This window comes from Myxocyprinus asiaticus, chromosome 13 (assembly GCF_019703515.2).
Source record: "Myxocyprinus asiaticus isolate MX2 ecotype Aquarium Trade chromosome 13, UBuf_Myxa_2, whole genome shotgun sequence".
Classification (NCBI taxonomy): Eukaryota; Metazoa; Chordata; class Actinopteri; order Cypriniformes; family Catostomidae; genus Myxocyprinus; species Myxocyprinus asiaticus.
Genome location: NC_059356.1, coordinates 48,077,603 through 48,098,894, shown reverse-complemented (window position 1 = coordinate 48,098,894; position 21,292 = coordinate 48,077,603). Strand labels below are relative to the sequence as shown.

The window sequence follows — 21,292 nt, the reverse complement described above, 5'->3', positions numbered from 1 at the left end:
AAAAATGCATTGGAATGACAAGTGTTTTTGCAAATATTGGAAAAGATTTATAAAAAGACATGTTAACCAGGTTTTTTTTAATTATATACAGTACACAAAGACAAAGGAACAAAGAGCTGCCTGCTGGTATCAAATTCATTATGGCATGAATTCATGTTTCTATCGTTCCTTCTTTCACGATGGCCATGGCAAGATTTCGGGCCAGAGCGAGTCGCAACAGCTCCATCTTTGTGGACTCGATGTCTTCTTCCTGAAATGCATAAACAAACTCAGAAAAATCCTGATTTACAATTAAAATTACCAAGTGTCATTTCTGTGTTAGATTCGCGGTACCTGTGCTGTCGGGTTTGGGTCGTTGGTTCCTGATGTCAGTTCCTCTAGACAAGACATGAGCTCGTATGTCTGATCCACAGAAAATATCACCTTCAAACGGAAAAATACAGCGATTCAACACAAAGAAAACAAACTCTGAACAAAAGTCCTGACTTCACATGGAATGACATTTAGAACAACATGCTTTTATTTTTGGTTGAACTATCCCTTTAAAGAGTTCTCATTGGTGGAAGTTTAGCGCAATCAATCTTTTCCTTGTGGGGGCCTGGGTAGCTCAGCAAGTATTGACGCTGACTACCCCTTGAGTCGTGAGTTTTCCAGAGCGTGCTGAGTGACTCCAGCCAAGCAACCAAATTGGCCCGGTTGCTAGGGAGGGTAGAGTCACATGGGGTAACCTCCTCGTGGTCACTATAATGTGGTTCGCTCTCGGTGGGGTGTGTGGCGAGTTGTGCGTGGATACCGCGGAGAATAGCATGAAGCCTCCACATGCGCTACGTCTCCGCTGTAACGCGCTCAACAAGCCACGGGATAAGATGCGTGGATTGACGGTCTCAGACGCAGAGGCAACTGAGATTGTCCTCCACCATCCGGATTGAGGCGAGTCACTACGCCACCACGAGGACTTAGAGCGCATTAGGAATTGGGCATGCCAAATTGGGAAGAAAATCAAAAAAAGGCTCTTTCTCTCGAACCTCTTTCTGCTCCAGTAGCGGCAGTGCGTCGGTCAGCAGTGTCATCCACAGACTGCGGGGGGCGATCTTCGCCATCATGAGTGATAGCAGGAGTTTCGCTGCATCTGCGAATCGCTTTTCACCATAAAGCCTGTGGAACTCACGGTACTTTCCTACAAAAACAGACAAAAATCACACTCTTAAGGCCCAAGTATAACTCAGTTGTCCACATTAATGATCAGCAATTTTTGTCATCATCACAGTTTGCACAGACTGTCTACATGTGGCCCAGATTTTCTTGACACGGGGTCTGTGCGCATCGTAGCGCATGCGCCTGCCAATGATGGTACTAAAAGAGCATCACAAAGATTTATAGTCGCTTGTGGCCAAAAGAGTGAACTTTAAAAGGCCGCTTGACTGTGTGCAAGGGCGTCCTTTAGTGATATAATTTTGAACCACACTAATGACCCAAAGTTAGTGCTTTGTTTTCAAATCTAGTTATTTTTAACAGCTGTCAATTTAACGCTTTAATTTGGTGCGATTAAAGGGGCTGTAAGCGATTTTAGCCGTTCTAGAATTTCCACAAGCTAAGCTGTTGGCTAAGCCACGCCCCCTCTTTCCAAAATCCCGCACTCCAAAGATACCAAATGAGCTTTATTAAGACTGACACTGAGCAGAAGCGGTTGTCAAAAACAACAGCGGCAGAATAGCGCCCTCAACTGACAACTGTTATGAGCAACGTGGCTTAAAAATGGAATTAAGCCTAAATAATTCGCTGCAACTACAATACTATGAGAACATGCAAAATGATTGACAGGCAGAAAGCGTCAGAGACCATGGCCCGCGGACACATTTTTGTTTGGTGTTTACAGAGTCTAGAGCCGTCACAGAGACCGGTGAGATATCTCAGGACACTTATTTCAGTGATATCTTTCAGGGAGTAGGGAAAGTTTTTGCATACCTTTCCATGAAAAAAACAAAATGGTTTACAGCACCTGTAAAGGCGCGGTCACACATACCTTCTCGGCATTGAGCGAGTGTGAAACCAGCAAAAATAAAATTGTCAAGCAGCCTATTTTAATGCTGCACTTTATACTCGCCGCTAAAATGATATCCTTGTCCATTGCGAGTATTCAGTGCAGTTGTGTACGAAGCACTGCCCACACAGAGGTCACCGCCAAACCAAGCAACTTCCTATTGGTCAACACGGTCGATTTCGCCCGTCAAAGTTCAAACTTGAACTCGAAGCGAAATCAGTGCGAGGAAATTCTTCACCATTGGAAGTCCATTGCTCTAAATTCACGATCGCGCAGATTTCCATTGAGATGACTGTATTTCATCAGCGGAAATTCGCCATGCGAAAGTATTTTCTGGAAATAAAGTCACACCTATGTTGTGCTGGGTCGAAATCACATTGTTGAGAGGACAAAACAAAAAAAAACAAGATAAGTCACATCTCTGCATAAGTCGCACTGACAGAGGCACTAGGACCCGGGAGCAGCTGCCAGACTTCCCTTCAGCGGTTCAGATGTCAAACGCGCTCTGTGAAGATTACAGTACATCAGTATCTACACATTGTATCACAGTGGTTTTGGGCTTGTTTTAAATGGAGAATTTGCTTTAAGTAATCGTGTGCAACAGTTTCTCATATTCTGTGTATGTTTCATGAAAGAAACATGACAAGTAAGCCACATCGGTTCATAACATCTGTAACAAATCAACAGCTTTTAATCTGCGAGTAGAACAATACAGCTGTTGTACTGTATTCATTCATAAACGCTTATGACTGATGTTTTCATCTGTTTAGGTGCACATGTTTGACCAGCCGACATCAATTACGTATAAATTATGCATATAAGTTGACGGACCTTTCAGATGATGAACAAAATGCGACTTATTTTCCAGAAAATACAGTATATGAAAAACAAAGCGTTAAAAAAAAAAAAAATTACGCTCATGCCCCCGACCTGTACGTAAATTTCACAATAAGGAATATTCCTAACATCGAACCAGTTCAAGCTTTATGTACCGTAGCTTTGTGTTTTTGTTTGTTTGTTTTTTTTAACAAACATGTGTCAGTAGGAGGCAGTCAGCACAACTCCAGCTATACAGGCAGCACGCCTCATCAAACCAATGATCAGGAAGCACAACCTTCGTCAGATGATGCGTTCTTGAGCACAACAGAATTCAGAGAACTTGAAGAGAAATTACGTTTCACTTGCATCCTAAAAACACAGCGCTTATGACTAAAGATTCTGAAAACCATTAAGATGCGACGCAACCAAAGTGAGACGGTCCAAAAGTGTCCATCTGACACACAACTACACTGACCAACAATTAAAAAAGCGCAGCATGCTGAGTGACTCCAGCCAGGTCTCCTAAGCTACCAAATTTGCCCGGTTGCTAGGGAGGGTAGAGTCACGTTGGGTTATCCTCCATAAGCCACGTGATAAGATGCGCAGATTGACGGTCTCAGACACGGAGGCAACTGAGATTCATCCTCCGCCACCCGGATTGAGGCGAGTCAGTACGCCACCACGAGGACTTAGAGCGCATTGGGAATTGGGCATTTCAAATTGGGGAGAAAAGGAATATTTTTTATATAAAAAAAGCACAGATGGGATTCGGTCAATAACAGCGATTTGTTCAATGATATGGAAATAAAACAAACAATATTTTGACTTAGAGCCCATGTAGAGTATCATGTAAATGCTTTTACTTGTCTATTGCCACAATATATGTATATGATGTAATGTATTTGATTTTTTTGCTATTAAATATATTATTAAAATTGTTATATGCACCCTAAAACAATGACTAAATATCAATTTGACAGTTCATTAGCATTAAACAACAGCCCAAGCACTCAGCTGAAAAGAAAATTCACATTTTGATGAAAGGTAACAAAGACAATCTTTTTTTTTTTTCTCCTAACATAACATGCACTGATAGTAACATGCATAAAAAAAAAAAACGAACAGAAACGTGCACAAGAAGCACTTGCGTTCCGCTTGATTCTAGAGCCGTGGTCACACTTCATGCTCCATTCACTCCCATTCAAACTGTTTGTTATATGTGATTTATTAAAACCAGAACCCCTCTAGCATGAAATCATATCCACCCCAAAATAATTTTGCATACTCAAAGTCTATTGTGACCGCAGTTTAATACTCTAGACGTGATTTTTCAGTCTCTCTCATCAGTTGTACCTAAAAACGTGAGTCTGTCACTGAGGAGCATGGCAGGACCCAGATTGTCCAACAAATCCAGATCTGTGAAAAAGCCTTTATTACTGTAATCCTGAAGAAACCTGTATAATACACATACACACGGGTTAGGAAAAAATCTATATAATAATATATTACATTTCATGTGAATATGAAAGACAGATAGACAGGCAGCGTAACCTCTCAGATATGAGTGTAGCAAACGCAGCATCTTTGGCTCTGATGCTCCAGGAGAGAGCAGATCCCAGTCTGTTGTTCCTCAGAGCTCTTTTAGCCATGATCTTACAGATACTGCGCACTGAAACACACACACACTGTGAGGATGGGCAGTGAATGGGCGTTTCGGCTAGTTACACCAAACAAACCAACTCACCCTGTTCACTCATCTGTCGGTCTTCACAGACTCGCAGGACTTTAATGGCTTTGCGTTCTGTGTCGAGCGGAACCCTCTCGATCTGCAGCTCCAGATACACACGACCAAACTCAGGACAGTGATCAAAATAATCCACCGCCAGCTGCCACAGACTAACACACATACACAATTATTACTAATTACTAGTACTCTATAAAAACGAGATCTTTTGCTCTCAACTTGCGTTTAAAATTGAACATTTAAATCACCTGTGATGTGTGAAGAGGCCAGATGCATATTCCAAAACTAGAAACTCACGCAGGTTAGACCCAAAACTACAAACATAAAAAAACACAAAACAGTTATGGGTGTTATATCGAACGAAACTTTCCTAGAGATCCACAAGTGGATTTGTATCTTTGGTCTACTGTAGAGGTCAACCGATATATCGGTTTTACTGATATTGTAATGCATTGTAAATAATCGTCAGACTGCATGACACCAAATTTTATTTTATTTTTTATGGTTATTATTGGGATTTTGATCAGTTTTACTGATATATCGGTACCGATAGTTGCTTGGAACTATCAGTTTTTGGCAAAAATCAATGCAAACCTTTTTTTAAGTATATATATATATATATATATTTATATATAATTATTCCTCCGTTTCTGCCGCTGGAGGAGTCTTCCGTTAGAACTTCTTGGTTTTACAGTATAACAGCGGCCTCTAGTGGTGAAATAAAAACAATCACAGACTCCGCATGGAGTTTGTTGTGCAACGTGACAACTACTATTAAAGAATGATGATCTTCTGTTGATTAATTACTGTTCAATTCAAAATGTATTTAAAAACCAAGATTTTTGACATAGGCATGCAAATTAGATGACAGCCGACCTAGACTCTTTGTGATATTATTAAACCAGTTACTAGGGCCAAAAATTATAATCTGTCTTTTTGTTTAACTGGAGAAAGTCATCGTCCATCCACCATTTTACATCTTTCAGACACTCAAAAAGAGATTTAACAGATACATCACCATCTTCAAAGGGAGGTACATCTGCGTATCGTCAGCATAAAAGTGATATGAAATACCAAATTTTTTAAAAATACAACCCAGGCGAAGCATATATAATGAAAAGAATATTGGTCCTAAAGTGGAACCTTGCGGGACCCCACAGGTGATAGAAGCTGAGGGTGACACAAAGTTTCATACAGTATTTATTAGCCTATGACAATGTTTACTTTATGGTCTTTATATTGAAATACCTTGTAGATGAATGTAAGAGTGCACGTCACCAAATCTTTTTTCTTTCGGTTTATTGTTGGGATTATTGATTGGTTTTAACCAATATATCGGCGCAGGTAGTTGCTTTTTGCAACTATCGGTTATCAGCAAAAATCAATGGCAACAGTATTTTTTAATTATTATTCCTCTGTTTCTGCCGCAGGAGTCGTCTCCCGTTAGAAATCGTTGATTCAACAGTACAACAACGGCCTCTTGAGGTGAAATAAAACCAATCACTGACTCTGCATGGAGTTTGTTGTGCAACGTGACTACTACTATTGAAGAATGACCATCTAATCCTAATGAATTTCAGTTCATATAGTATTTAGCCTATGGCAATATAAACTGTGTAGTTTGTATATTGTAATACATTTTAGACGACTGTAACATTGCATGTCACCAAATCTTTTTTTCTGGTTATTATCGGGATTTTTAATCCATTTTACCGATATTTTGGCGCCGATAGTTGCTTTTTGGAACTATCTGTTATCGCCAAAAATCAATGTTAATAGTTTAACTATTATTCCTCCGTTTCAGCGCTGGAGGGTTCTACAGAATAACAGCGGCCTCTAGAGGTGAAATAAAAAACAATCACTGGAGTTTGTTGTGCAACGTGACTACTACTATTGAAGAATGATTATCTACGGTTGATGAATTACTGCTCACACATTACTTGTTAGCCTATGGCAATGGTATAGTGTTTATATTGTAATAAATCATAATTGTAAGAGCATGTCATAAAATCGTATTTTTTTCTGGTTATTATTGTGATTTTGATTAGTTTTACCAATATAGCGGCACCAATGGTTGCTTTTAGGAACTATTGATTATCAGCAAAAATCAATGCAATGTTCCTCCATATCCGCCGCTGAAAGGTTCTACAGTATAACAGTGGCCTCTTAAATCAATGGTAACTGTTTTTATAATAATACGTTTAATTTATATAGCACTTTTCCAATGCTCAAAGCGCTTCACAAACAACAAAACCAAACAACACTACAACACTGTAAATACACCCAACACCACAAACAAGAGAGCCAGAGTCAATCATATAGTCCGGAGTGAAAGTATACTATTAATCTGCACATATCTGACACGACAGTACAGACAGAATGAGTAGTAGGGAATAAAATGACATGTCCAAGGTAATTCCGCGTGGAATGGGGGCACCAAGCAACCCGTTTCGCCTTGCACCTCGCATGCCACAGAGCCAAGACGAGTGCAAATGCCAGGACCTCAAATGGCAAACGGGAACACACATGAAGACGACAGCCACCATGCCATGAAATCTCTCCGGCAGATATGCAGCCGTCCGCAGCAACCACGCCGAGAACACCGCCAGGTAGGCAGGCCGGTGAAGTCAGATAGGCCGGGTGAGATGCCGCACCAGGCCGGTGGAACGGAGCGACCAACCCCACACACCAGCGGAAACCACGAAAACAGGCGAATGTCCGTTAGGATTAAATTAATGTCCATTTTATGAATAAGTAGAACGATGAGAAATGTACACAACTACAACATCAGGACAAAATAAAAGACAAACAGTGAACAGCGTACTCACACCGGAAGACACGACAATTTTTATTCCTCCGTTTCTGCAGCTGAAGGAGTCTATAGTATAACAGCGGCCTCTAGCGGTGAAATAAAAACAACCACTGACTCCGCGTGGAGTTTGTTGTGCAACGTGTCTACTATTGATGAATGCTGATCTACTGTTGATGAATTACTGCTCATACAGTATTTGTTAGTCTATGACAATGTTTACTTGATAGTGTTTATATTGTAACACTGCAGATGATTGTAAGATTGCAAATGCATGTCACCAAATCTTACTTTCTTTAGTAATTATTGGGATTCTGATTGCACAATATATTACAATTTGGGTTTCATCTTAACTCTGGACTCTTGTTGCCTTTATGTCTGTGCCTGTCACAGTAAGAAAAGACTTTTAAAGACTATCGGCCGATAATTCGGTTATCGTATCGGCAAAATCCACTACCAATCGACCTCTAGTCTACAGTGTTTTTGGTGCAAGAAACCTTGTGTAACAATATACAGTAAGTGAATTACAAAATGACACCTTTGGAACGCTACTATAGCTGAACAAATGTATGGTATGATGATGTGAGATACGCACTGTAGATTGTGTGACTGCAGGAGTTTGCAGTGATCCAACAGGTCGGTCAGATGAGCCACAAACCACCAGTTATTGAGCGCGATGCTGTAGAGACATCAACACATGTTAGTATTGAGTGTGTGCAGAACGTAGTGTTCAGACTAAACACGTGTGAATGTACCTGCAGTCTTTAATGACCTGGTGGAGGTCAAACTCAAATGCAGACAGCAGAATGATGTCCAGAGGCTCCGGTGATGCCCGTGGACCCAGAAACATGTTCATACTCGACTGAAATGCACAAACACAAGTCAGTATTACGGATATTCAGCTTTCTGAAATCCAACCACACAAAACAATGTTACTAGAGCAGTGTGTTTGTGTGTACTTGTGCATAGTAGTGCAGATCGGGTGGTTTGATTGTCGGGTGAGAGTACAGCAATCGGGTCACCAGGAAGTGATACCAGGTGTTCAACAACTCTCTCTGTTCCAGCAGCGTATCCTCATCACCCACCAGAATCTGACAGAGACAGAGTCAGAATGAAACAGTGTTTGTAAAGGTTATCAGTACAGGTCAGCAGAGGTCAGGACTCTTCACCTTGCAAATGGTCTCCAGGTGATGGTTGCTAGCGAAGGTGTTGTCCTGGAGACAGCGGTCACACTCTTCATGCCAGTGTCTCCATTTCATGTCAAACTCTGTCAGCGTCTGAGTTCCAGTGGGCTACAAAAACACACACACACACACTGTAATAACGGAGTATTTGTGTCTTAAAGGAATAGTTCACCCAAAAATGAAAATTCTCTCATTATTCACTTACCCTGATGCCATCCCAGATGTGTATGACTGTCTTTCTTCAGCAGAGCACAAATGAAGATTTTTAGAAGATAGAGCTCTGTCAGGTCCTTATAATGCAAGTAAACGGGTGCCAGCACTTTGACGGTCCAAAAGTCACATTTAGGCAGCATAAAAGTAATCCACACGACTCCAGTCGATCAATGAATGTCTTCTGAAGCAAACTGATATGTTTGTGTAAAATATTTACTTTTAAAATGCGTTTCCTGCCAGCAGCTGATGCATCACTTAGCTGTCGCATGACATAAGAGAGTTCGGATGCAGCGCTAATATTTACAACAGAAGAACAAACGTCACGCGAGAGTTCGTCCATTTCGACCAGCATCAGAGCACTGGACGGAAGCGCCAATTCAAAATGAAAAACTTTTTAATTATCGATTTGTTTAATTGAGTCGTGTGGATTACTTTTATGCTGCCTAAATGTGACTTTTGGACCGTCAAAGTGCTGGCACCTCTTCTAAAAATATGCATTTGTGTTCTGCTGAAGACAGACATCTGTCATACACATCTGGGATTGTCATGTTTGGATGAACTAACCTTTTAACCATTTGCTGTTGATGCTATTACTGTGATTTTACCACAGTTTAGGGGTGCTGTTAGGCACAATGTAAGGGTGACTCCTGTCCATGTCACAATTCCCCACAAAATTAAAGGGAAAAAATTTATAATATTAAATAAATAATTACAGTGAGACACTTACAATGGAAGTGAATGGGGCCAATCTGTAAACATTACAATACACGCTCTTTCAAAAGTATAACCAATAGACATCAAAATTACATGCGTTAACGTGATTTTAGTGCGATTCAATTGCTTAACCTTTTCTGTGTAAAGTTTTATCCAATTTTACAACTTTGTTACCATGGTGACAACACTGTAAACCCTGAAAGTGATTAATCACACAAAAAAAATGTTTTATCACTCTAAAATAATGTTAACATGTATATTGTTTACGTCTTGTGACTATACTTTTGAAACGGTGTGTATTTTAATGTTTATCGACTGGCCCCATTCACTTCCACTGTAAGTGTCTTACTGTAATCGTGATTGGATATAACTTTACACAGATACGATTAGTAAGTGATTTTATCACACTTAAATCATGTTAACATGTATATTGTTTATGTCTTGTGGCTATACTTTTGAAACAGTGAGTGTTTTAATGTTTATCGACTGGCCCCATTCACTTCCATTGTAAGTGTCTTACTGTAACCGTGATAGGATATAACTTTACACAGAAAAGGTTGGTAAGAGATTTTATCACACTAAAATCATGTTAACACACATATTGTTTATGTCTTGTGGCTATACTTTTAAAACTGTGCATTTTAATGTTTATGGACTGGCCCCATTGACTTCCATTGTAAGTGCCTCACTGTAAAAAGGACTTTTGCTTCTTTTTTTGTAAATAAACAGGGGACGAGTTGCCACAAATGCTGACGATTGAGCTTAACCTGTATTGAACCTGGAATATTCCTTTAAATATATAATAAATGTCACAATTAAAAAAGAAAATCCTACAAAAAGGCTTCATTTCCTTAATGCAAAATCACATTATGGGGTGAAATATGACCAGGACATGTTTTTGACCGATTTAATAAGATTCACCTGCGAAGCTTTAATGCACTCCATTCATGGAGATGTGTTAGATGCATGTTGTGTCCTGATATACGTACGTTAAATATAGGCATGGTGTGTAACAGAGTGTCCATGCGCTTGAACACAGAGCTGCTGTCTGCCCGTAGAGATGCCTGTTTAGACAACACCTGCCGTGCTTCATCCATACGACCCTGCAGAACCAAACTAATCACCTACAGTAAGAAAGACAGACAGTGAATAGAATAACACAGATGAGTACTGATGTATGGACTCTCAGGAGGTCATGTGCTCATACCACGTCCCAGTAGGACTGATGTTGGGTGGGGCTGTCGCTCTGCAGCACGTCTCTCGCTTTGGCATCCACATCAGACTTGTGTAGACGCACCCAGTCCAGCAGGTGGAGCAGCAGTGAGCCAGCTATTTTATGGTAAATAGATTCATCAGGGGCAGTTCACACCAAACAAACGCGTTTTATCATCCTTCTACGCTGCTTTTCTATGTAAACATGCACTAAATGGACGTCTTTGACTGTTGTGATGTGTCTTACTGTGTTCACTCGTATCTCGCTTTTAGATGCCATTTTTAGACGCTGTGTAAAGTTTAGAAGAACTTCAACTCAACAAATGAGTAGGTAAGCTGTCTCAAATAAAAAAAGGAACCTCAGCTGGCATGCGCGACATCATGTCCAAACCACTCCCATGATTAGTTTTAACCAATCGTCTACACTCTTCGAATACGCGTCTGGTGGACGTCGCTTACAGCAGCTTTAAATGAAACTGTTTTACAGGAATCTGGCTTCTGGATATTTTTATTAAGTCTTTACCTGGAGCTGCGTCAATGAAGAGCACCTCACACAAGTTCCAGATGAGCTCAATAGCCAGAAGAATAGACACCTGGAGAAGGAGAGAGATAAAGACAACATGCAACAACATTTGCTATGTATTTCCCTTCTGTTAGGTATGTGTTAGCTGAGCAGCTACTTTTGATATGCATGGGAATGCTATTTCTATTATTAGGGGCCAAGCCCCAAATGTGCATTGGCCCCTATTGTATCTGTTCGTTTTCTTATTATTTTTCTTGTTCTGGCAGGGAGTCTATGGCAGCCCAGTGAACCATATGTAGGGAAATGCTAAAATTTGGCACACTGATAAAGGACAGTTTCAAATGTAACTGACCCAAATTTGGAGTATCTATCTCAAACCCTCTAGCGCCACCAACAGTTCAAAGTTGCACTTATGTTTATGCTAATAACGTCTGAACTGTAGGGCCTAGAATCAACATTATTTTTTCCTCTGATTAATTGGCTCATGCTGGGTCAAATGGACACCATGATTGCAATTTCCGCCCGACTAGACTTTACACCGTTTCGGCAATTTTTCAAACCCCTTCTAGACCGTACGTCCAATTCACTCGAAATTTGGCATGTATAATTTAAAGACACTCATGAGAAAAAGTTATGGACTTCATGATGATAGACCAAACCTTTCTCGTATACCGCTTCAACGAATTTGATGGCAAGCACGCCAAAATGGACACAAGGCTGTATCTTTGCAATAATTCAGCGTACTGACATGGAACTTGGTATCTGTCATCACAATCATGACCTGAGGGCAACTGCACAGTTTCGGCACAGCGCCACCAAGTGATCCAAAAAAATATGAAAAATGGCTATTTTTGCATATTACTTCTGAATAGTTTGGACTAAAATCATGAGACTGGCCTCTTTAGATTCCTAAGGGCATATGGAGTCAAATTACACCAAATTTGCAATAGTCGGCCAAACCTCCTGTCAGCCACTTCCTAGGCCGTACATCTGATTTGCATGAAATTTGCAGTGCATCATCCAGGGATACTCATGACTAAAAGTTATGAAAAGCTTTTTGATAGACCAAACCGTTCTCGTGTAATGCATAAATTATATGGCAAGATGCCAATAAGGATCTAAGGCAGTATCTCATTAACACTTAGGCGTATTGATGTGTTTTTTTCCCCACTCTGCTTAAAATCAGTTCAATACTAAATTCAGTTCAAATGTTTGCCATGGGTGTGCTTGGCTCCGGTATTGCTTATGGCAGCTTTATGCATTATTGTTATTAACAATATCCATAATGCAAATAGTTTCAGTTGTTGTCTTTCAAGTAAATAGGGTCGATTTTGATTTCATGTTGACTTCTGAAGTGTGTTTTACATGATTTGTCAGTACCTGATCTCCATACTGTGATGCTAGAGAACCATCTTGAGTTGCAACTGGAAATAGAGGGATGGATGAGAGAATCTGAAACACTTCAGCAGTTAAATTGAATCAGCATCATGTGTGATGTGATTGATTACCTGCATTCTGCTGCAGCTCCTCCATACAGGCTCTGATCACAGACCTGTAGTTCTTACTGATACTGACAAACCTGCAGGAAACATCAACAGATTGATCACTCGCACTTTAAAAGCACATCAAATGTGGTTTAACAGGTTTCGCACTCCCTACCATTTTTTAATTTCCACTGCCTTCCTAGTTATTTGTGATAACTGCATAAGGATTTTTAAAAAGCATTCAAATTTAGAACGATACACAAATTAATCATTCAGATTTGTGATTGGTTGGTTCATTCGATTCATTGAAAAGGACTAAAAATAATCTATTCGGTTTACTTAAAAAAATATATGTAGCATTTTTGGCATCATGCTTTTTAAGTAATCTCAACATATGGTAAATTTATGCCAGCATAACTAGAACACCTTTGTTAGATATACACAAATGTATCAGTTCTTTCAAATTTATCTTCTTAAAAGAACATATGTCACATGAATAAGATTTAGCAACTAATAGCACATTGTTTCAAATTAACATTTATATTATTGTTTTTACTTCATTTTTTTAGCTCATAGGAAAATAATGACTGAGGTCATTCATTAAAGGAATATTCCGGGTTCAATACAAGTTAAGCTCAATCAGCAGCATGTGGCATAATGTTGATTACCACAAAAATACATTTTGACTCATCCCTCCTTTTCTTTAATAAAAGTAAACATGCGTTACAGTGAGTCACTTACAATGGAAGTGAATGGGGGCCAATCCGTAAACGTTAAAATACTCACTGTTTCAAAAGTACAGACACAGGACGTACACAATATGTGTGTTAACATGATTTTAGTTTGATAAAATCTCCAACTAAATGTTTCTGTGTAAAGTTATTGCTAATTTTACAACTTTATTCCTATGGCAAAGTAGAACTGTAAACCCAAAACCCCTAAAATGACTGTAAAAATTACAATTTAAACTTTACAGCTCAAATAATACATAAGTTTTAACAGAAGAATCAATGTAAGTGCTTTATAAAATGATAAGCTTCACATTTCTGCCTTTAAACCCTCCAAAAATTGGCCCCATTCACTTGCATTGTAAGTGTCTCACTGAAAAGAACGAACAATTATGCTACATTATGCCACAAATGCTGTCGATTAATCTTAACTTGTATTGAACCCGGAATATTCCTTTAAACTTGATTCTCAGAAGAGCTGATAAAGCTGCACTTCAGCTCTGCACATTCATGCACAAGGAAACTTTGCATGGTTTGAACAGAATCCAACTTCACCAAAAGGAAAACAAATCACCCTAATGGTGACTTTACACGAAAAAACTAAATTACAGCAAAACAACAATCAATAATACAAAAAAAGAAATAGCAAACATTTCTATGAATTCCTAATAACAACTAATTAAATGCCCCAAAAAGTTCATTTTGACCAAACAAAAGTGCTTAAATTATTCAAACGCAAGGGTGTATGGGTATTCCCCACAACCTCAGTTCAGTACATGATCGTTTGAGTTAGTAGTACTTAAAATCTTAATTCTATGGATTTTTAGGCCAAAGATTATTCAATCATTAATTTAATCACTCTAACTTCACCTTAGGAGTTACACTGGTGGCCAAAAGTTTGGAATAATGTACAGATTTTGCTGTTTCGGGAGGAAATTGGTACTTTAATTCACCAAAGTGGCATTCAACTGATCATAAAGTATAGTCAGGACATTACTGATGTAAAAAACAGCACCATCACTATTTGAAAAAAGTCATTTTTGATCAAATCTAGACAGCAGCCATCACTCCAACATCTTATCCTTGAGTAATCATGCTATACTGATCATTTGGTACTAGAAAATCACTTGCCATTATATCAAACACAGCTGAAAGATATTTGGATCATTAAATGAAGCTTAACATTGTCTTTGTGTTTGTTTTTGAGTTGCCACAGTATGCAATAGACTGGCATGTCTTAAGGTCAATATTAGGTCAAAAATTGCAAAAAAGAAACAGCTTTCTCTAGAAACTCATCAGTCAATCATTGTTTTGAGGAATGAAGGCTACACAATTCTTGAAATTGCCAAAAAAATGAAGATTTCAAACAAAGGTGTACACTACAGTCTTCAAAGACAAAGGACAACTGGCTCTAACAAGGACAGAAAGAGATGTGGAAGACCAGATGTACAACAAAACAAGAGGATAAGTACATCAGAGTCTCTAGTTTGAGAAATAGACGCCTCACATGTCCTCAGCTGACAGCTTCATTGAATTCTACCCGCTCAACACCAGTTTCATGTACAACAGTAAAGAGAAGACTCAGGGGTGCAGGACTTATGGGAAGAATTGCAAAGAAAAAGCCACTTTTGAAACAGAAAAACAAAAAGAAAAGAAACACAGACATTGGACAACAGATAATTGGAAAAGAGTGTTATGGATCTTAACCCCATTGAGCTTTTGTGGGATCAGCTAGACTGTAAGGTGTGTGAGAAGTGCCCGACAAGACAGTCACATCTATGGCAAGTGCTACAGGAAGTGTGGGGTGAAATGTCACCTGAGTATCTGGACAAACTGACAGCTAGAATGTCAAGGATCTGCAAAGCTGTCATTGCTGCACATGGAGGATTTTTTGATGAGAACTCTTTTAAGTCGTTTAAGAAGTTCTGAACATTTTATTTAAATTATAATAGTCATTTTTCATGTTATTAATGTCCTGACTATACATTATGATCAGTTGAATGCCACTTTGCTGAATAAAAGTACCAATTTCTTTCCATAAGATCAAAATCTGTACATTATTCCAAACTTTTGGCCGCCAGTGTAGATTTTATGTTGTACACATGAATGCAAATTAAGTAAATCTAAAAGCGTTTCTGAGTAGAAGTGATTCATTTTCATTTGTTGTAGTTGGTGAGCCAAATAATTTTTTTTTTCAGTGTACTATACACCAGAACAATGCATACAGAATAAATATATTGAACATAAAAGCATAAAAACAGATCAGATCAAAACAAATTAGATATCACTTCAACTTACATGTTCTGCAATATCTAGCAGATTCATTTTTTTTTTTTAAGCAGTGCATAACTAGAAAACATCTCATTTACTTTATAAATTATAATTGATTTTAAGGTTGTATTAACTACTATTAACTCGAGTTTCAGTAAAATCTGGACACAAACACTCACTGTGTCTTCTTGTTTTTGCTCGGAACGTCCTCTTTGATTTTCTGCAGCCCTACAAAAATGTGATGAGACTCGTTGAAGAGTTTGCGCAGGATCGGAGAGCAGATATCTTCATCTTTCCTCACGATGTGGACGAATGGAGAGCCTGCAGATCTCGGACCTGAACAGGAAAACAGATCAGACAGGCTGTGTCAAGATATTTAACTGTATATTTCACATATACACATAGGTGCGCTGTTTTTCCGGTGAGAATAATACCTTGAAGTTTGTAGTTTGTCTCGTAGGCTAACAGATCTCCAGGACCCCACTCGAACCCCAAGTGCTTCTGATGAAACCCAACACCAGGAATATGCTGCAGGAAATAAGAAAATCAAAAACATGATAAATGCTACTCTAAATGTTCAACCATCATTCTGTATATGTGTGTGAACATATAACAATGTGTGTTACCACAGGCAGACAACACACTAACAAATAAATGACCAGAAATTACTATATGAATATATATTAGTTCCACCATGAACATATGGTAATCATTCAGCATTATTTTAGTATCTTAGGGTTATTGTATGATCATCTGGTACCTTCACTATACCAGAAACTAAATTATTCTCTATCAGACATGACACAATTTATTTACATTTCCACAGACACCTGTAGTAAAAGTATATATTAACAAAAAGCTCTAAAAAGCCATAGTATTTTTTGTTTTTTGTTTTTACATGTTCCAAGGTAGTATCATTTCTGAACATATACCATAATATTCTCTGAAGTACCACATTCAGCTGAAGTCAGAAATGTACATACACCTTAGCCAAACACGTTTAAACTCAGTTTTTCACAATTCCTGACATTTAATCATAGAAAACATTCCCTGTCTTAGGTCATTTAGGATCACTACTTTATTTTAAGAATGTGAATATCAGAATAATAGTAGAGATTATGATTTATTTCAGCTTTTATTTCTTTCATCACATTCCCAGTGGGTCAGAAGTTTACATACACTTTGTTAGTATTTAGTAGCATTGCCTTTAAATTATTTAACTTGGGTCAAATGTTTTGGGTAGCCTTCCACAAGCTTCTCACAATAAATTGCTGGAATTTTGGCCCATTCCTCCAGACAGAACTGGTGTAACTGAGTCAGGTTTGTAGGCCTCCTTGCTCACACATGCTTTTTCAGTTCTGCCCACAAATGTTCTATCAGACTGAGGTCAGGGCTTTGTGATGGTCACTCCAATACCTTGACTTTGTTGTCCTTAAGCCATTTTACCACAACTTTGGAGGTATGCTTGGGGTCATTGTCCACTTCCTGGATGATGTCTGGATGATGTTGCTTCAATATATCCACATAAATTTCCTTCCTCATGATGCCATCTATTTTGTGAAGTGCACCAGTCCCTCCTGCAGTAAAGCACCCCCACAACATGATGCTGCCACCCCCATGCTTCACGGTTGGGATGGTGTTCTTCGGCTTACAAGCCTCACCCTTTTTCCTCCAAACATAACGATGGTCATTACGGCCAAAAAGTTCCATTTTAGTTTCATCAGACCAGAGGACATTTCTTCAAAAAGTAAGATCTTTGTCCCCATGTGCACTTACAAACTGTAGTCTGGCTTTTTTAAGGCGGTTTTGGAGCAGTGTCTTCTTCCTTGCTGAGCAGCCTTTCAGGTTATGTCGATATAGGACTTGTTTTACTGTGGATATAGATACTTGTCTACCTGTATCCTCCAGCATCTTCACAAGGTCCTTTGCTGTTGTTCTGGGATTGATTTGCCCTTTTCACACCAAACTACATTCATCTCTAGGAGACAAAATGCATCTCCTTCCTGAGCGGTATGATGGCTGCGTGGTCCCATGGTGTTTATACTTGCGTACTATTATTTGTACAGATGAACGTGGTACCTTCAGGTGTTTGGAAATTGCTCCCAAGGATGAACCAGACTTGTGGAGGTCCACAATTTTTTTTTCTGAGGTCTTTGCTGATTTCTTTTGATTTTCCCACGATGTCAAACAAAGAGGCACTGAGTTTGAAGGTAGGCATTAAAATACATCCACAGGTACACCTCCAATTCAGTACACCTCCTATCAGAAGCTAATTGGCTAATTATCTAAAGGCTTGACATCATTTTCTGGAATTTTCCAAGCTCCTTAAAGGCACAGTTAACTTAGTGAATGTAAACTTCTGACCCACTGGAATTGTGATATAGTCAATTAAATGTGAAACAATCTGTCTGTAAACAATTGTTGGAAAAATTACTCGTGTCATGCACAAAGTAGATGTCCTAAACGACTTGCCAAAAATATATTTTGCTAATATGAAATCTGTGGAGTGGTTAAAAATTAGGTTTAATGACTTCAACCTAAGTGTATGTAAACTTCTGACTTCAACTGTAAATAAATATGGTAATGATACACTTGCATGGTACCAACACAAATGAACTTCATTGAACATACTTCACTTACATGGTAATTTTCATTCAAATGAACACATGGATCTGAATAAACCTGCACTTACCGTGGTACTGGGCTCCACATCTACCTCCTCCATAACACCGATATTAATTCCTCCTGATTAATAGAGAAAAATGTGATTTTAAACACGCAAGTTTATGTTCAATCTATCCAGCGCCCGTGACACTGAAGGACCCCTGATGTCTTCGCGCTTAGTACGACTCACTGAACGCCTGAGCAAAATACAGATTCACATTTAAGGGAATATTCCGGCGGGTTCAAAACAAGTTAAGCTCAATCGACAGCATTTGTGGCATAGTGTTGAATGCCAAAAAAAAAAAAAAAAAAAAAAACTTGTTACTCCTTTTTCTTTTAAAAAAGCAAAGATTGTGGTTACAGTGAGGCACTTACAATGGAAGTGAATGGGCCAATTTTTGGAGGGTTTAAAAGCAGAAATGTGAAGCATACAATTTTATAAAAGCGCTTACATTAATTCTTCTGTTTAAACTCATGTATTACATGAGCTGTAAAGTTGTTAAATCTGCATTTTAGGTGTTCTGGCTTTACGTTGTCATGGCAACAAAGTTGTAAACTTGGATATAACTTAACACAAAGTTAAAGAAAACCTTAGTAAGCAATTTTGTCACACTAAAATCTGGTTGACACGGATATTGTTTATGTCTTGTGGCTAAACTGCTGAAACAGTAACAAATTTAGTATTTTAATGTTTGTGGAGTGGCTTCCATTCACTTCCATCCTAAGTGTCTCACTTAGCGTTGCCACCTGTCCAGGATTTCCCAGGATCATCCCGGTTTTTGGCCGTCTGTCCTGGAAAAATTTAATTCCATTCCGGGACGCAAAATGTCCTGGAATTTGAATATTTTCACGTGATGTGAGAAAAGTGCCCCAAGTTGTTCCTGACAGGCTACTCAACCTTACAGGAACAATTCAAGGCACCTTTGGACAATGGGCATATTTTGATGACGCATTGTTGAATGGATATTTTCATCATATCAAAATCATTTTAATAATAATTCATCATTGCATGTTAGAAGTCATTTAATATCAGGGTGGTTTTAAGTGCTGAAGAGAAGGTGATTTTAAACAATTTTTTTACACACCAAATTGTGATAAAGGAGTTGTTTCATCATTGTAATTGAAACACTTTTCACAAAGTTCAGGGAGAATGCTGTTTAACGTACATTTGAAACACAGTCGTTTTAAATAAGTGTATTTATAAATGGCAGTAGAGGCAAGTTCTTCTTGATCTGTATCCAAAAACAAGATGGCGTCTCTTCAACAGCCCAGTGTGAGGAACATTTCCTTAGAATCAAGATAACACTTGATGTACATCATTCTTAAGGATGTTCCTGTCATATATAGGCATGATTAGTATGTTTATTATGAAACAGTCGTAGTTTTGTGATATGTCTGATCACATTTCGTCAAACGTTTTGTGAAGAAAAAGACATTGTGTACGAATGCGCGTGCACGTTAACCTGGCACCGCCATGCAGGCTTTCTGGTCTCGCGCATGACGTCACAATGGTCCCCTGACACACCCCGGCCAATCGCGTTCGAGCGCGGCGAACGGGCGCGCCGCTCGTGACCGCGCACGCCGTGGTCGCTTTTAATCGGGGGCGCGGACGTGCGCGTCCCCGCTGAGTCTTTGTGTGGCGGCGTAGAGAAGCGCAAATACAATAACCATGGCCGACGAGAAACCCAAGGTGAGTGACGTTTAAAAATAAAGGGATTACTTATTATTATGTACGGTTCATATCATGTGAGGGAATGTGAAAAATGCGAAAGGCGCGGATGGTCAGGTATTTAATGCGAAATATCGCGCGTAGTGGATAAATCCTGTAATTGCCGCTTCTGAAACACCGGAAGAAGTCGTGTGAACGCGCGTGGCAAGCTCACACCGCGCGCGCGCGACAGACACAGAGAAATGAAAAATAAATGAGAAAAGATGGATAAATGATCACAGTCAGGCTTGAATGGATGATATATCGGCGTTATGTGCATCTTTCCAATGTTTGCATGCTGAGATGAAAACTTTGGTTTTATGTTGGTTCGAATTTGAAGCAAAACTCAAGCACATTTAACATTGTGCATAACACTACAAATAATACTCAGAGGTTTAAAGATGAAAGAGAGCAGAAACAATATGCACATTTCTGTTCTTTCTTATTAGAATAATAATGATACTAATTTGAGAGTACAAGATAGTTGGACATACATAATCATTAAATTGCAAACAATTTCTTAAAAAGGCTGATTCAGTACTTTAGTTTGAGTCTTTTTTTTCATCATCTTGTGGTATGATTAATTCTAAAACTTTATATTTGTGTGTGTGTGTGTGTGTGTGTGTGTTTGTGTGTGTGTGTGTGTGTGTGTGTTTTCAGGAGGGTGTAAAGACAGAGAACAATGACCACATCAACCTGAAGGTGGCGGGGCAGGACGGCTCGGTGGTCCAGTTTAAAATCAAGAGACACACACCCCTCAGCAAACTCATGAAGGCATATTGTGAGAGACAGGTGAGATTATAGTCACACACATTGAAACCACGAGCAGAGTTTATTCCCAGAATCTCTGCCCAAATAGCACACATACATCCTTAAGATGTCTAAACGTCACATTCTAATCAACATCTGCTAAACATCTGAAAAAGGTCTGATTTACATCTGACATCTGTCTTATTGACATCCGAGAGGAAACGTCTTAGAGATGTATCCCAGATGAGCAAAAAAAAAAAAAAAAAAAAAACATCTTCCAGATGTGAGACATTCAGCAGATGTTTTTGAGATGTTTATGATTTCGTGTGTTTGTAAATCAGACCTTTTTAAGATGTTTAGCAGATGTTAATTAATTAGATTGTTATGCTTTCCAGATGAAAGATCTTAGACATCTGAGAGATGTACGT

General features: G+C 38.9%; 2 protein-coding genes across 3 annotated transcripts in view; one reads left to right on the top strand and one right to left on the bottom strand.

Moving 5' to 3' along the window:
• Positions 1-24: 24 nt before the first annotated feature.
• LOC127449834 (nuclear pore complex protein Nup85) lies at positions 25-18,569 on the bottom strand. Its single transcript, XM_051713419.1, has 19 exons — positions 18,435-18,569; positions 16,177-16,270; positions 15,922-16,078; positions 12,768-12,838; positions 12,640-12,683; positions 11,260-11,329; positions 10,732-10,853; positions 10,514-10,648; positions 8,583-8,705; positions 8,373-8,504; positions 8,169-8,275; positions 8,009-8,092; positions 4,853-4,918; positions 4,605-4,756; positions 4,412-4,529; positions 4,214-4,314; positions 1,026-1,177; positions 334-423; positions 25-250 (listed from the first exon to the last, which is right to left on the bottom strand). Exons 1-19 carry the CDS (start codon positions 18,465-18,467, stop codon positions 152-154), a joined length of 1,950 nt encoding a protein of 649 aa, XP_051569379.1. The 5' UTR covers positions 18,468-18,569; the 3' UTR covers positions 25-151.
• A 1,381-nt stretch (positions 18,570-19,950) lies between these two features.
• LOC127449917 (small ubiquitin-related modifier 2) overlaps positions 19,951-21,292 on the top strand; it is a 7,486-nt gene continuing 6,144 nt past the window's right edge. For both annotated transcript variants that reach the window (XM_051713548.1, XM_051713547.1), the window contains exons 1-2: positions 19,951-20,096; positions 20,775-20,906. In XM_051713548.1, the coding sequence (XP_051569508.1) occupies positions 20,076-20,096; positions 20,775-20,906 (153 nt within the window). In that variant the 5' untranslated portion in view covers positions 19,951-20,075. The remainder of the gene's footprint in view (positions 20,097-20,774; positions 20,907-21,292) is intronic.

Coding starts and splice junctions, on each gene's coding strand:
- LOC127449834 (XM_051713419.1), bottom strand. CDS start 18,467: ATGGAGGAGGTAGATGTGGAGCCCAGTACCACG. Junction 16,271..18,434: donor ATGTGGAGCCCAGTACCACG/GTAAGTGCAGGT, acceptor TATTTCCTGCAG/CATATTCCTGGTGTTGGGTT. Junction 4,315..4,411: donor GCTACACTCATATCTGAGAG/GTTACGCTGCCT, acceptor TGTATTATACAG/GTTTCTTCAGGATTACAGTA.